The sequence below is a fragment of the Oncorhynchus clarkii genome, unplaced genomic scaffold (genome assembly GCF_045791955.1).
Source record: "Oncorhynchus clarkii lewisi isolate Uvic-CL-2024 unplaced genomic scaffold, UVic_Ocla_1.0 unplaced_contig_2796_pilon_pilon, whole genome shotgun sequence".
Lineage (NCBI taxonomy): Eukaryota > Metazoa > Chordata > Actinopteri > Salmoniformes > Salmonidae > Oncorhynchus > Oncorhynchus clarkii.
Genome location: NW_027258059.1, coordinates 83,398 through 96,759, shown reverse-complemented (window position 1 = coordinate 96,759; position 13,362 = coordinate 83,398). Strand labels below are relative to the sequence as shown.

General features: G+C 48.0%; 1 protein-coding gene across 2 annotated transcripts in view; it reads left to right on the top strand.

Moving 5' to 3' along the window:
• LOC139394699 (serine/threonine-protein kinase B-raf-like) overlaps positions 1 to 13,362 on the top strand; it is a 58,073-nt gene that overhangs the window by 43,896 nt on the left and 815 nt on the right. For both annotated transcript variants that reach the window (XM_071142793.1, XM_071142794.1), the window contains 6 exons: positions 3,767 to 3,943; positions 5,889 to 5,935; positions 6,551 to 6,669; positions 9,695 to 9,826; positions 10,366 to 10,500; positions 11,805 to 11,955. In XM_071142793.1, coding sequence (XP_070998894.1) covers positions 3,767 to 3,943; positions 5,889 to 5,935; positions 6,551 to 6,669; positions 9,695 to 9,826; positions 10,366 to 10,500; positions 11,805 to 11,955 — 761 coding nt within the window. The remainder of the gene's footprint in view (positions 1 to 3,766; positions 3,944 to 5,888; positions 5,936 to 6,550; positions 6,670 to 9,694; positions 9,827 to 10,365; positions 10,501 to 11,804; positions 11,956 to 13,362) is intronic.

Genomic DNA, 13,362 nt, shown 5'->3' with positions numbered 1-13,362 from the left:
GGGCTTATGTGTTTAGTCATGAAACAGCAGGGCTTATGTGTTTAGTCATGAAATAGCAGGGCTTCTGTTCCGTCATGAAATAGCAGGGCTTCTGTTCCGTCATGAAATAGCAGGGCTTCTGTTCTGTTATGAAATAGCAGGGCTTCTGTGTTTAGTCATGAAACAGCAGGGCTTATGTGTTTAGTCATGAAACAGCAGGGCTTATGTGTTTAGTCATGAAACAGCAGGGCTTATGTGTTTAGTCATGAAATAGCAGGGCTTATGTTCCGTCATGAAATAGCAGGGCTTCTGTTTTGTCATGAAATAGCAGGGCTTCTGTTTTGTCATGAAATAGCAGGGCTTCTGTTTTGTCATGAAATAGCAGGGCTTCTGTTTTGTCATGAAATAGCAGGGCTTCTGTTTTGTCATGAAATAGCAGGGCTTCTGTTTTGTCATGAAATAGCAGGGCTTCTGTTTTGTCATGAAATAGCAGGGCTTCTGTTTTGTCATGAAATAACAGGGCTTCTGTTCCGTCATGAAATAGCAGGGCTTCTGTTCCGTCATGAAATAGCAGGGCTTCTGTTTTGTCATGAAATAACAGGGCTTCTGTTTTGTCATGAAATAGCAGGGCTTCTGTTTTGTCATGAAATAGCAGGGCTTCTGTTTTGTCATGAAACAACAGGGCTTCTGTTTTGTCATGAAATAGCAGGGCTTCTGTTTTGTCATGAAACAGCAGGGCTTCTGTTTTGTCATGAAATAGCAGGGCTTCTGTTTTGTCATGAAATAGCAGGGCTTCTGTTTTGTCATGAAATAGCAGGGCTTCTGTTTTGTCATGAAATAACAGGGCTTCTGTTTTGTCATGAAATAGCAGGGCTTCTGTTTTGTCATGAAATAGCAGGGCTTCTGTTTTGTCATGAAATAACAGGGCTTCTGTTCCGTCATGAAATAGCAGGGCTTCTGTTTTGTCATGAAATAACAGGGCTTCTGTTTTGTCATGAAATAACAGGGCTTCTGTTTTGTCATGAAATAACAGGGCTTCTGTTTTGTCGTGAAATAACAGGGCTTCTGTTTTGTCGTGAAATAACAGGGCTTCTGTTTTGTCGTGAAATAACAGGGCTTCTGTTTTGTCGTGAAATAACAGGGCTTCTGTTTTGTCGTGAAATAACAGGGCTTCTGTTTTGTCGTGAAATAACAGGGCTTCTGTTTTGTCGTGAAATAACAGGGCTTCTGTTTTGTCGTGAAATAACAGGGCTTCTGTTTTGTCGTGAAATAACAGGGCTTCTGTTCCGTCGTGAAATAGCAGGGCTTCTCTGTTCTGTTATGAAATAGCAGGGCTTATGTGTTTAGTCATGAAATAGCAGGGCTTATGTGTTTAGTCATGAAACAGCAGGGCTTATGTGTTTAGTCATGAAACAGCAGGGCTTATGTGTTTAGTCATGAAATAGCAGGGCTTATGTGTTTAGTCATGAAATAGCAGGGCTTCTGTTTTGTCATGAAATAGCAGGGCTTCTGTTTTGTCATGAAATAGCAGGGCTTCTGTTTTGTCATGAAATAGCAGGGCTTCTGTTTTGTCATGAAACAGCAGGGCTTATGTGTTTAGTCATGAAACAGCAGGGCTTATGTGTTTAGTCATGAAACAGCAGGGCTTATGTGTTTAGTCATGAAATAGCAGGGCTTCTGTTCCGTCATGAAATAGCAGGGCTTCTGTTCCGTCATGAAATAGCAGGGCTTCTGTTCTGTTATGAAATAGCAGGGCTTCTGTGTTTAGTCATGAAACAGCAGGGCTTATGTGTTTAGTCATGAAACAGCAGGGCTTATGTGTTTAGTCATGAAACAGCAGGGCTTATGTGTTTAGTCATGAAATAGCAGGGCTTATGTGTTTAGTCATGAAATAGCAGGGCTTCTGTTCCGTCATGAAATAACAGGGCTTCTGTTTTGTCGTGAAATAGCAGGGCTTCTGTTTTGTCATGAAACAACAGGGCTTCTGTTTTGTCATGAAACAACAGGGCTTCTGTTTTGTCATGAAATAACAGGGCTTCTGTTTTGTCATGAAATAACAGGGCTTCTGTTTTGTCATGAAATAACAGGGCTTCTGTTTTGTCATGAAATAGCAGGGCTTCTGTTTTGTCATGAAATAGCAGGGCTTCTGTTTTGTCATGAAATAGCAGGGCTTCTGTTTTGTCGTGAAATAGCAGGGCTTCTGTTTTGTCGTGAAATAGCAGGGCTTCTGTTTTGTCGTGAAATAGCAGGGCTTCTGTTTTGTCATGAAATAGCAGGGCTTCTGTTTTGTCATGAAACAGCAGGGCTTATGTGTTTAGTCATGAAACAGCAGGGCTTATGTGTTTAGTCATGAAACAGCAGGGCTTATGTGTTTAGTCATGAAATAGCAGGGCTTCTGTTCCGTCATGAAATAGCAGGGCTTCTGTTCCGTCATGAAATAGCAGGGCTTCTGTTCTGTTATGAAATAGCAGGGCTTCTGTGTTTAGTCATGAAACAGCAGGGCTTATGTGTTTAGTCATGAAACAGCAGGGCTTATGTGTTTAGTCATGAAACAGCAGGGCTTATGTGTTTAGTCATGAAATAGCAGGGCTTATGTGTTTAGTCATGAAATAGCAGGGCTTCTGTTCCGTCATGAAATAACAGGGCTTCTGTTTTGTCGTGAAATAGCAGGGCTTCTGTTTTGTCATGAAACAACAGGGCTTCTGTTTTGTCATGAAACAACAGGGCTTCTGTTTTGTCATGAAATAACAGGGCTTCTGTTTTGTCATGAAATAACAGGGCTTCTGTTTTGTCATGAAATAACAGGGCTTCTGTTTTGTCATGAAATAGCAGGGCTTCTGTTTTGTCATGAAATAGCAGGGCTTCTGTTTTGTCATGAAATAGCAGGGCTTCTGTTTTGTCGTGAAATAGCAGGGCTTCTGTTTTGTCGTGAAATAGCAGGGCTTCTGTTTTGTCGTGAAATAGCAGGGCTTCTGTTTTGTCGTGAAATAGCAGGGCTTCTGTTTTGTCATGAAATAGCAGGGCTTCTGTTTTGTCGTGAAATAACAGGGCTTCTGTTTTGTCGTGAAATAGCAGGGCTTCTGTTTTGTCGTGAAACAACAGGGCTTCTGTTTTGTCATGAAATAGCAGGGCTTCTGTTTTGTCATGAAACAACAGGGCTTCTGTTTTGTCATGAAATAGCAGGGCTTCTGTTTTGTCATGAAATAACAGGGCTTCTGTTTTGTCATGAAATAACAGGGCTTCTGTTTTGTCATGAAATAGCAGGGCTTCTGTTTTGTCATGAAATAGCAGGGCTTCTGTTTTGTCATGAAATAGCAGGGCTTCTGTTTTGTCGTGAAATAGCAGGGCTTCTGTTTTGTCGTGAAATAGCAGGGCTTCTGTTTTGTCGTGAAATAGCAGGGCTTCTGTTTTGTCATGAAATAGCAGGGCTTCTGTTTTGTCGTGAAATAACAGGGCTTCTGTTTTGTCGTGAAATAGCAGGGCTTCTGTTTTGTCGTGAAACAACAGGGCTTCTGTTTTGTCATGAAATAGCAGGGCTTCTGTTTTGTCATGAAACAACAGGGCTTCTGTTTTGTCATGAAATAGCAGGGCTTCTGTTTTGTCATGAAACAACAGGGCTTCTGTTTTGTCATGAAATAGCATGGCTTCTGTTTTGTCATGAAATAGCAGGGCTTCTGTTTTGTCATGAAATAGCAGGGCTTCTGTTTTGTCATGAAATAGCATGCTGGGTGGATAACTAAAAGCTCATTCTCAGTGGTTTTGATATCCTCTCCCTGCTTCCTAACAGGAAGACTCGTCACGTCAACATCCTGCTGTTCATGGGTTACACCACCAAGCCTCAGCTGGCCATCGTGACCCAGTGGTGTGAGGGCTCCTCCCTCTACCACCATCTACACATCATAGAGACCAAGTTTGAGATGATCAAGCTCATAGACATCGCCCGGCAGACCGCGCAGGGCATGGAGTGAGTTAGTCTACAACACACGGGATGTACCCCGACTAGCACCCTGTTCCCAGAACTAGTCCCAGACATAGGGAATAGGCTGCTATTTGGGATGCATCCCCTGGTTCACGCCCTCGTCCCCTACGCTGACTCTCCTGGTTCACACACTCGTCCACTACGCTGACTCTCCTGGTTGACACGCTCGTCCCCTACGCTGACTCTCCTGGTTGACACCCTCGTCCCCTACGCTGCCTCTCCTGGTTCACGCCCTCGTCCCCTACGCTGACTCTCCTGGTTCACGCCCTCGTCCCCTACGCTGACTCTCCTGGTTGACACGCTCGTCCCCTACGCTGACTCTCCTGGTTGACGCCCTCGTCCCCTACGCTGACTCTCCTGGTTGACACGCTCGTCCCCTACGCTGACTCTCCTGGTTCACGCCCTCGTCCCCTACGCTGACTCTCCTGGTTGACACGCTCGTCCCCTACGCTGACTCTCCAGGTTCACACGCTCGTCCCCTACGCTGACTCTCCTGGTTGACACACGCGTCCCCTACGCTGACTCTCCTGGTTGACACCCTCGTCCCCTACGCTGACTCTCCTGGTTCACACGCTCGTCCCCTACGCTGACTCTCCTGGTTGACACACTCGTCCCCTACGCTGACTCTCCTGGTTGACACCCTCGTCCCCTACGCTGACTCTCCTGGTTGACACCCTCGTCCCCTACGCTGACTCTCCTGGTTGACACCCTCGTCCCCTACGCTGACTCTCCTGGTTGACACCCTCGTCCCCTACGCTGACTCTCCTGGTTCACGCCCTCGTCCCCTACGCTGACTCTCCTGGTTGACACGCTCGTCCCCTACGCTGACTCTCCTGGTTGACACGCTCGTCCCCTACGCTGACTCTCCTGGTTGACACGCTCGTCCCCTACGCTGACTCTCCTGGTTGACACGCTCGTCCCCTACGCTGACTCTCCTGGTTCACGCCCTCGTCCCCTACGCTGACTCTCCTGGTTCACGCCCTCGTCCCCTACGCTGACTCTCCTGGTTCACGCCCTCGTCCCCTACGCTGACTCTCCTGGTTCACGCCCTCGTCCCCTACGCTGACTCTCCTGGTTGACGCCCTCGTCCCCTACGCTGACTCTCCTGGTTGACACGCTCGTCCCCTACGCTGACTCTCCTGGTTCACGCCCTCGTCCCCTACGCTGACTCTCCTGGTTGACACGCTCGTCCCCTACGCTGACTCTCCAGGTTCACACGCTCGTCCCCTACGCTGACTCTCCTGGTTGACACACGCGTCCCCTACGCTGACTCTCCTGGTTGACACCCTCGTCCCCTACGCTGACTCTCCTGGTTCACACGCTCGTCCCCTACGCTGACTCTCCTGGTTGACACACTCGTCCCCTACGCTGACTCTCCTGGTTGACACCCTCGTCCCCTACGCTGACTCTCCTGGTTGACACCCTCGTCCCCTACGCTGACTCTCCTGGTTGACACCCTCGTCCCCTACGCTGACTCTCCTGGTTGACACCCTCGTCCCCTACGCTGACTCTCCTGGTTCACGCCCTCGTCCCCTACGCTGACTCTCCAGGTTCACACGCTCGTCCCCTACGCTGACTCTCCTGGTTGACACGCTCGTCCCCTACGCTGACTCTCCTGGTTGACACGCTCGTCCCCTACGCTGACTCTCCTGGTTCACGCCCTCGTCCCCTACGCTGACTCTCCAGGTTCACACGCTCGTCCCCTATGCTGACTCTCCTGGTTGACACACTTGTCCCCTACGCTGACTCTCCTGGTTGACACGCTCGTCCCCTACGCTGACTCTCCTGGTTGACACCCTCGTCCCCTACGCTGACTATGTCTAGTGTACCAGTGTTTATTGATTACTAACATGGGACTGTAAATATGTCTAGTGTACCAGTGTTTATTGATTACTAACTAACATGGGATTGTTGTGGTTTTCCTCCCTAGTTATCTGCATGCCAAATCCATCATCCACAGAGACCTGAAGAGCAACAGTATCCTCTCTGACCTCTGACCTTTCACCTTTTTTCCAACAAGCACCTTTCACAGTCTGTCTGACCTTTGACCCATTCTATAAGGAAGGCAGTCATAATCACCCCTCTCCGCTGTGTCACCTAATCCACATGTCATCGATAGGACATAGTCTTTGTGTTCAGATCTGTTTTTACATGGTAGTCATTTAGCTGGACGCTGTTATTCAGAGGGACCTACAGTTAGTGCCTCCATCTTCAGGTGAACTAGGTGAGACCGAGACCAGTGTCGGTGCAAGAAAGGCAAGGGTGTTAGTTGATGAATTGGCAAGGACAGCTATCAGCAGACACATCCATGGTTCTCTGTTTTTTAAAGCTGTTTGGTCCTACAGGAGTCTCCCCAGACAGAGCTCCCCCTCTCCCCAGACAGAGCTCCCCCTCTCCCCAGACAGAGCTCCCCCTCTCCCCAGACAGAGCTCCCCCTCTCCCCAACCAGACGGAGCTCCCCCTCTCCCCCCCAGACGGAGCTCCCCTTCTCCCCCCCCAGACGGAGCTCCCCTTCTCCTCCCCAGACTGAGCTCCCCCTCTCCCCAGACAGCGGTCCCTTAGCTTTCTGTTCCTTAACCCCTCTCCTCCCAGACATCTTCCTACACGAGGACCTGACCGTGAAGATAGGAGACTTCGGCCTGGCCACAGTGAAGTCACGCTGGAGCGGCTCCCACCAGTTTGAACAGCTCTCTGGCTCCATCCTGTGGATGGTGAGTGATACTGCAGGGATTAAGAGGAGAACCTGAACAGACTGAACAACCAGCAAGAGAATTCAATCTACATTATTCTACATTATTAGAATTCAATCTACATTATTCTACATTATTATAATTCAATCTACATTATTAGAATTCAAACTACATTATTATAATTCAAACTACATTATTATAATTCAATCTAGGGAAAGGGGGATACCTAGTCAGTTGTCCATTTGAAGTGTGTCTTCCTCATTTAACCCACAAACCCCTCTGAATCAGAGAGGGGCGGGGGGGCTGCCTTAGTCAACATCCATGTCTTCAGCGCCTGGGGAACAGTGGGTTAACTGTCTTGTTCAGGGCCCGGGGAACAGTGGGTTAACTGTCTTGTTCAGGGCCCGGGGAACAGTGGGTTAACTGCCTTGCTCAAGGCCCGGGGAACAGTGGGTTAACTGCCTTGCTCAGGGCCTGGGGAACAGTGGGTTAACTGCCTTGCTCAGGGCCTGGGGAACAGTGGGTTAACTGCCTTGCTCAGGGCCTGGGGAACAGTGGGTTAACTGCCTTGCTCAGGGCCTGGGGAACAGTGGGTTAACTGCCTTGCTCAGGGCCTGGGGAACAGTGGGTTAACTGCCTTGCTCAGGGCCTGGGGAACAGTGGGTTAACTGCCTTGCTCAGGGCCTGGGGAACAGTGGGTTAACTGCCTTGCTCAGGGCCCGGGGAACAGTGGGTTAACTGCCTTGCTCAGGGGCAGAACGTCAGGTTTCTTTACCTTGTCAGCTCGGGGGATTCGATCCAGCAACCTTCCGGTTACTGGCCCAACCCTCTAACCACATTAATCTACGTTATTAGAATGTAATCTACGTTATCAGAATGTAATCTACGTTATCAGAATGTAATCTACTTTATGAGAATGTGTAATCTACGTTATGAGAATGTGTAATCTACGTTATCAGAGTGTGTAATCTACGTTATGAGAATGTGTAATCTACGTTATCAGAATGTGTAATCTACGTTATCAGAGTGTAATCTACGTTATCAGAATGTAATCTACGTTATCAGAATGTAATCTACTTTATGAGAATGTGTAATCTACGTTATGAGAATGTGTAATCTACGTTATCAGAGTGTGTAATCTACGTTATCAGAATGTGTAATCTACGTTATCAGAATGTGTAATCTACGTTATCAGAATGTGTAATCTACGTTGTCAGAATGTAATCTACGTTGTCAGAATGTAATCTACGTTGTCAGAATGTAATCTACGTTGTCAGAATGTAATCTACGTTGTCAGAATGTAATCCACGTTATTAGAATGTAATCTACGTTATCAGAATGTAATCTACGTTAGAATTCAATTGACATTATTCAACCGAAATGATTCAACATTATCAGAATGTAATCTATGTTATCAGAATGTAATCTACAATGTCAGAATGTAATCTACGTTGTCAGAATGTAATCTACGTTATTAGAATGTAATCTACGTTGTCAGAATGTAATCTACGTTTTTAGAATGTAATCTACGTTGTCAGAATGTAATCTACGTTGTCAGGATGTAATCTACGTTGTCAGAATGTAATCTACGTTGTCAGAATGTAATCTACGTTATCAGAATGTAATCTACGTTATTAGAATGTAATCTACGTTGTCAGAATGTAATCTACGTTGTTAGAATGTAATCTACATTATCAGAATGTAATCTACGTTGTCAGAATGTAATCCATGTTATTAGAATGTAATCTACGTTATCAGAATGTAATCTACGTTAGAATTCAATTGACATTATTCAACCGACATTATTCAACATTATCAGAATGTAATCTATGTTATCAGAATGTAATCTACGTTGTCAGAATGTAATCTACGTTATCAGAATGTAATCTACGTTGTCAGAATGTAATCTACGTTGTTAGAATGTAATCTACGTTGTCAGAATGTAATCTACGTTGTCAGAATGTAATCTACGTTATCAGAATGTAATCTACGTTATCAGAATGTAACCTACGTTATCAGAGCTGCTCTGAAAGGATCAGATATCGGTTGGTTTGGTTAGAATGTGTAACCTACGTTATCAGAGCTGCTCTGAAAGGATCAGATATCTGTTGGTTTGGTTAGAATGTGTAATCTACGTTATCAGAGCTGCTCTGAAAGGATCAGATATCTGTTGGTTTGGTTAGAATGTGTAACCTACGTTATCAGAATGTAATCTACGTTGTCAGAATGTAATCTATGTTGTCAGAATGTAATCTACGTTGTCAGAATGTAATCTACGTTGTCAGAATGTAATCTACGTTGTCAGAATGTAATCTACGTTGTCAGAATGTAATCTACGTTGTCAGAATGTAATCTACGTTGTCAGAATGTAATCTACGTTGTCAGAATGTAATCTACGTTATCAGAGCTGCTCTGAAAGGATCAGATATCTGTTGGTTTGGTTAGAATGTGTAATCTACGTTGTCAGAATGTAATCTACGTTGTCAGAATGTAATCTACGTTGTCAGAATGTAATCTACGTTATCAGAATGTAATCTACGTTATCAGAGCTGCTCTGAAAGGATCAGATATCTGTTGGTTTGGTTAGAATGTGTAACCTACGTTATCAGAGCTGCTCTGAAAGGATCAGATATCTGTTGGTAAATGCATCAGTTTGAATGTGACATGAGCTCGGGACGCAATTAGTCTTTCCTCAATTCCTTACCCTCCTCTCTTCTGGCCTCCATCTCAAAGCTCATTGGTGGAGAGAGGGTCTGGGGGGGGGCGGTACTTCAAATCTTCTCCTCCAGTGCGGTTTGAGGAGGAGGCGAGGATGGAAGGCGCAAGGACAGTACTTTTGAGACCCAGTGTACAGGGTGAAAGGTCAATTCCAATCAATTCAGGAAGTAAACCCAAAAATTCTAATTCCAAATGTTCCTCCATTTGAAGAGAATTGTAATTGTCAGTGTACTTCTTGACTTGACTGTAATTGATCCCGATCCTGCCCAATGTGGCTGTATATCTTGGTAAACTGTGTGACTCTGCTGTCCCCCCCGTCTGCCTGTAGGCCCCAGAGGTCATCCGCCTGCAGGATAAGAACCCCTACAGCTTCCAGTCTGACGTCTACGCCTTCGGGATAGTTCTCTACGAGTTGATGTCTGGGGCCTTGCCCTACTCCAACATCAATAACAGAGACCAGGTAGATATCTCTCCTGTTTTATATACATTTATAATGTTCTCTATGAGTTGATGTCTGGGGTCCTGTCCTACCTGAGCAAGGTCTCCTACCCCTGACCTCTGACCCTGTACCTCTCTCCTCTAGATAATCTGCATGGTGGGTCAGGATACCTGTCTCCTGACCTCTGACCCTCCACCTCTCTCCTCTAGATAATCTGCATGGTGGGCCGGGGATACCTGTCTCCTGACCTCTGACCCTCCACCTCTCTCCTCTAGATAATCTGCATGGTGGGTCGGGGATACCTGTCTCTTAACCTCTGACCTCTAACCCTCCACCTCTCTCCTCTAGATAATCTGCATGGTGGATCGGGGATACCTGTCTCCTAACCTCTGACCTCTAACCCTCCACCTCTCTCCTCTAGATAATCTGCATGGTGGGTCGGGGATACCTGTCTCCTGACCTCTGACCCTCCACCTCTCTCCTCTAGATAATCTGCATGGTGGGTCGGGGATACCTGTCTCCTGACCTCTGACCTCTAATCCTCTACCTCTCCCCTCTAGATAATCTTCATGGTGGGTCGGGGATACCTGTCTCCTGACCTCAGTAAGGTGCGCTCCAACTGTCCTAAAGCCATGAGGAGGCTGATGGCTGACTGTATGAAGAAGAAGAGAGAGGAACGACCCCTATTCCCTCAGGTAACTATGGAGACGGGACCCCTATTCCCTCAGGTAACGACAGAGATGGGACCACTATTCCCTCAGGTAACTATGGAGACGGGACCCCTATTCCCTCAGGTAACGATGGAGACGGGACCCTATTCCCTCAGGTAACGATGGAGGACGGGACCCCTATTCCCTCAGGTAACGATGGAGGACGGGACCCCTATTCCCTCAGGTAACTATGGAGACGAGACCCCTATTCCCTCAGGTAACTATGGAGGACGGGACCCCTATTCCCTCAGGTAACTATGGAGGACGGGATCCCTATTCCCTCAGGTAACGATGGAGGACAGGACCCCTATTCCCTCAGGTAACGATGGAGGACGGGACCCCTATTCCCTCAGGTAACGATGGAGGACGGGACCCCTATTCCCTCAGGTAACGATGGAGGACGGGACCCCTATTCCCTCAGGTAACGATGGAGGACGGGACCCCTATTCCCTCAGGTAACGATGGAGGACGGGACCCCTATTCCCTCAGGTAACGATGGAGGACGGGACCCCTATTCCCTCAGGTAACGATGGAGGACGGGACCCCTATTCCCTCAGGTAACGATGGAGGACGGGACCCCTATTCCCTCAGGTAACGATGGAGGACGGGACCCCTATTCCCTCAGGTAACGATGGAGGACGGGACCCCTATTCCCTCAGGTAACGATGGAGGACGGGACCCCTATTCCCTCAGGTAACGATGGAGGACGGGACCCCTATTCCCTCAGGTAACGATGGAGACGGGACCCCTATTCCCTCAGGTAACGATGGAGGACGGGGCCCCTATTCCCTCAGGTAACGATGGAGGACGGGACCCCTATTCCCTCAGGTAACGATGGAGGACGGGACTCCTATTCCCTCAGGTAACAACGGAGACCACTTCACTCTACATGCCAGGGGTTGAGCTGAATGTTTTAAAATTACCAAGACTATTCACCTCACCAGAAACCTCTTCCTGCTCATGAGGTTAAGGCTGGTAACCTGTGTGGGGACCGAGCCAGCCCTCCTTGGCGTTGTTTAACTTGTATGTATGAAGGAGAATGTGTTATTTCCACCACCAGGTGTCCTCTGAGTACTAGAAATACATTCACACTAACGTCTCACTGTGTTTTTAAAAGCTGCTGGAAAGCCCAGCTGAGGTTCTGCTGACAGCCTCAATCTAAGATTCTCTGACTTGGCTGTCAGCTTTGTCCCTATTTGAGACGAGTGATTCGAGAGAGGTGATTGGCTAGGGATGACCTATTAACCTCCTGTGTTTTTTTATTTTTTACCTCTGACCTCCTCTGTCAGATCCTGGCGTCCATTGAGCTGCTGGCGCGTTCTTTACCCAAGATCCACCGCTCCGCGTCGGAACCCTCACTGAACCGAGCCGGGTTCCAAACGGAGGACTTCAGCCTGTACGCCTGCTCCTCCCCCAAAACCCCGATACAGGGGGGATACGGTGAGGGGCCACACACGCGCTGGGGGTCCTGTAGTTTCTCCATGTACAGAGTGTTACTGCCATTTTAAATGCTGTCTCTCTCCTCTCTCCCTCTTCCATGCTGTACTGCTGTCTCTCTCCTCTCTCTCTCTCTTCCACGCTGTACTGCTGTCTCTCTCCTCTCTCTCTCTTCCACGCTGTACTGCTGTCTCTCTCCTCTCTCTCTCTTCCACGCTGTACTGCTCTCTCCTCTCTCTCTTCCACTCTGTACTGCTGTCTCTCTCCTCTCTCTCTTCCACGCTGTACTGCTGTCTCTCTCCTCTCTCTCTCTTCCACGCTGTACTGCTGTCTCTCTCCTCTCTCTCTCTTCCACGCTGTACTGCTGTCTCTCTCCTCTCTCTCTTCCACGCTGTACTGCTGTCTCTCTCCTCTCTCTCTTTCACGCTGTACTGCTCTCTCCTCTCTCTCTTCCACTCTGTACTGCTGTCTCTCTCCTCTACCTCTTCCACTCTACTGCTGCCTCTCTCCTCTACCTCTTCCACTCTGTACTGCTGTCTCTCTCCTCTCTCTCTTTTCCACGCTGTACTGCTGTCTCTCTCCTCTCTCTCTCTTCCACGCTGTACTGCTGTCTCTCTCCTCTCTCTCTCTTCCACGCTGTACTGCTGTCTCTCTCCTCTCTCTCTCTTCCACGCTGTACTGCTGTCTCTCTCCTCTCTCTCTTCCACGCTGTACTGCTCTCTCCTCTCTCTCTTCCACTCTGTACTGCTGTCTCTCTCCTCTCTCTCTCTTCCACTCTGTACTGCTGTCTCTCTCCTCTCTCCCTCTTCCACTCTACTGCTGTCTCTCTCCTCTCTCCTCTACCTCTTACACTCTGTACTGCTGTCTCTCTCCTCTCTCTTCCACTCTGTACTGCTGTCTCTCCTCTCTCTCTTCCACTCTGTACTGCTGTCTCTCTCCTCTCTCTCTTCCACGCTGTACTGCTGTCTCTCTCCTCTCTCTCTCTTCCACGCTGTACTGCTGTCTCTCTCCTCTCTCTCTTCCACTCTACTGCTGTCTCTCTCCTCTCTCTCTCTTCCACGCTGTACTGCTGTCTCTCTCCTCTCTCTCTCTTCCACGCTGTACTGCTGTCTCTCTCCTCTCTCTCTCTTCCATGCTGTACTGCTGTCTCTCTCCTCTCTCTCTCTTCCACGCTGTACTGCTGTCTCTCTCCTCTCTCTCTTCCACTCTGTACTGCTGTCTCTCTCCTCTCTCTCTTCCACGCTGTACTGCTGTCTCTCTCCTCTTTCTCTTCCACTCTACTGCTGTCTCTCTCCTCTCTCTCTCTCTTCCACTCTACTGCTGTCTCTCTCCTCTCTCTCTCTTCCACGCTGTACTGCTGTCTCTCTCCTCTCTCTCTCTTCCACGCTGTACTGCTGTCTCTCTCCTCTC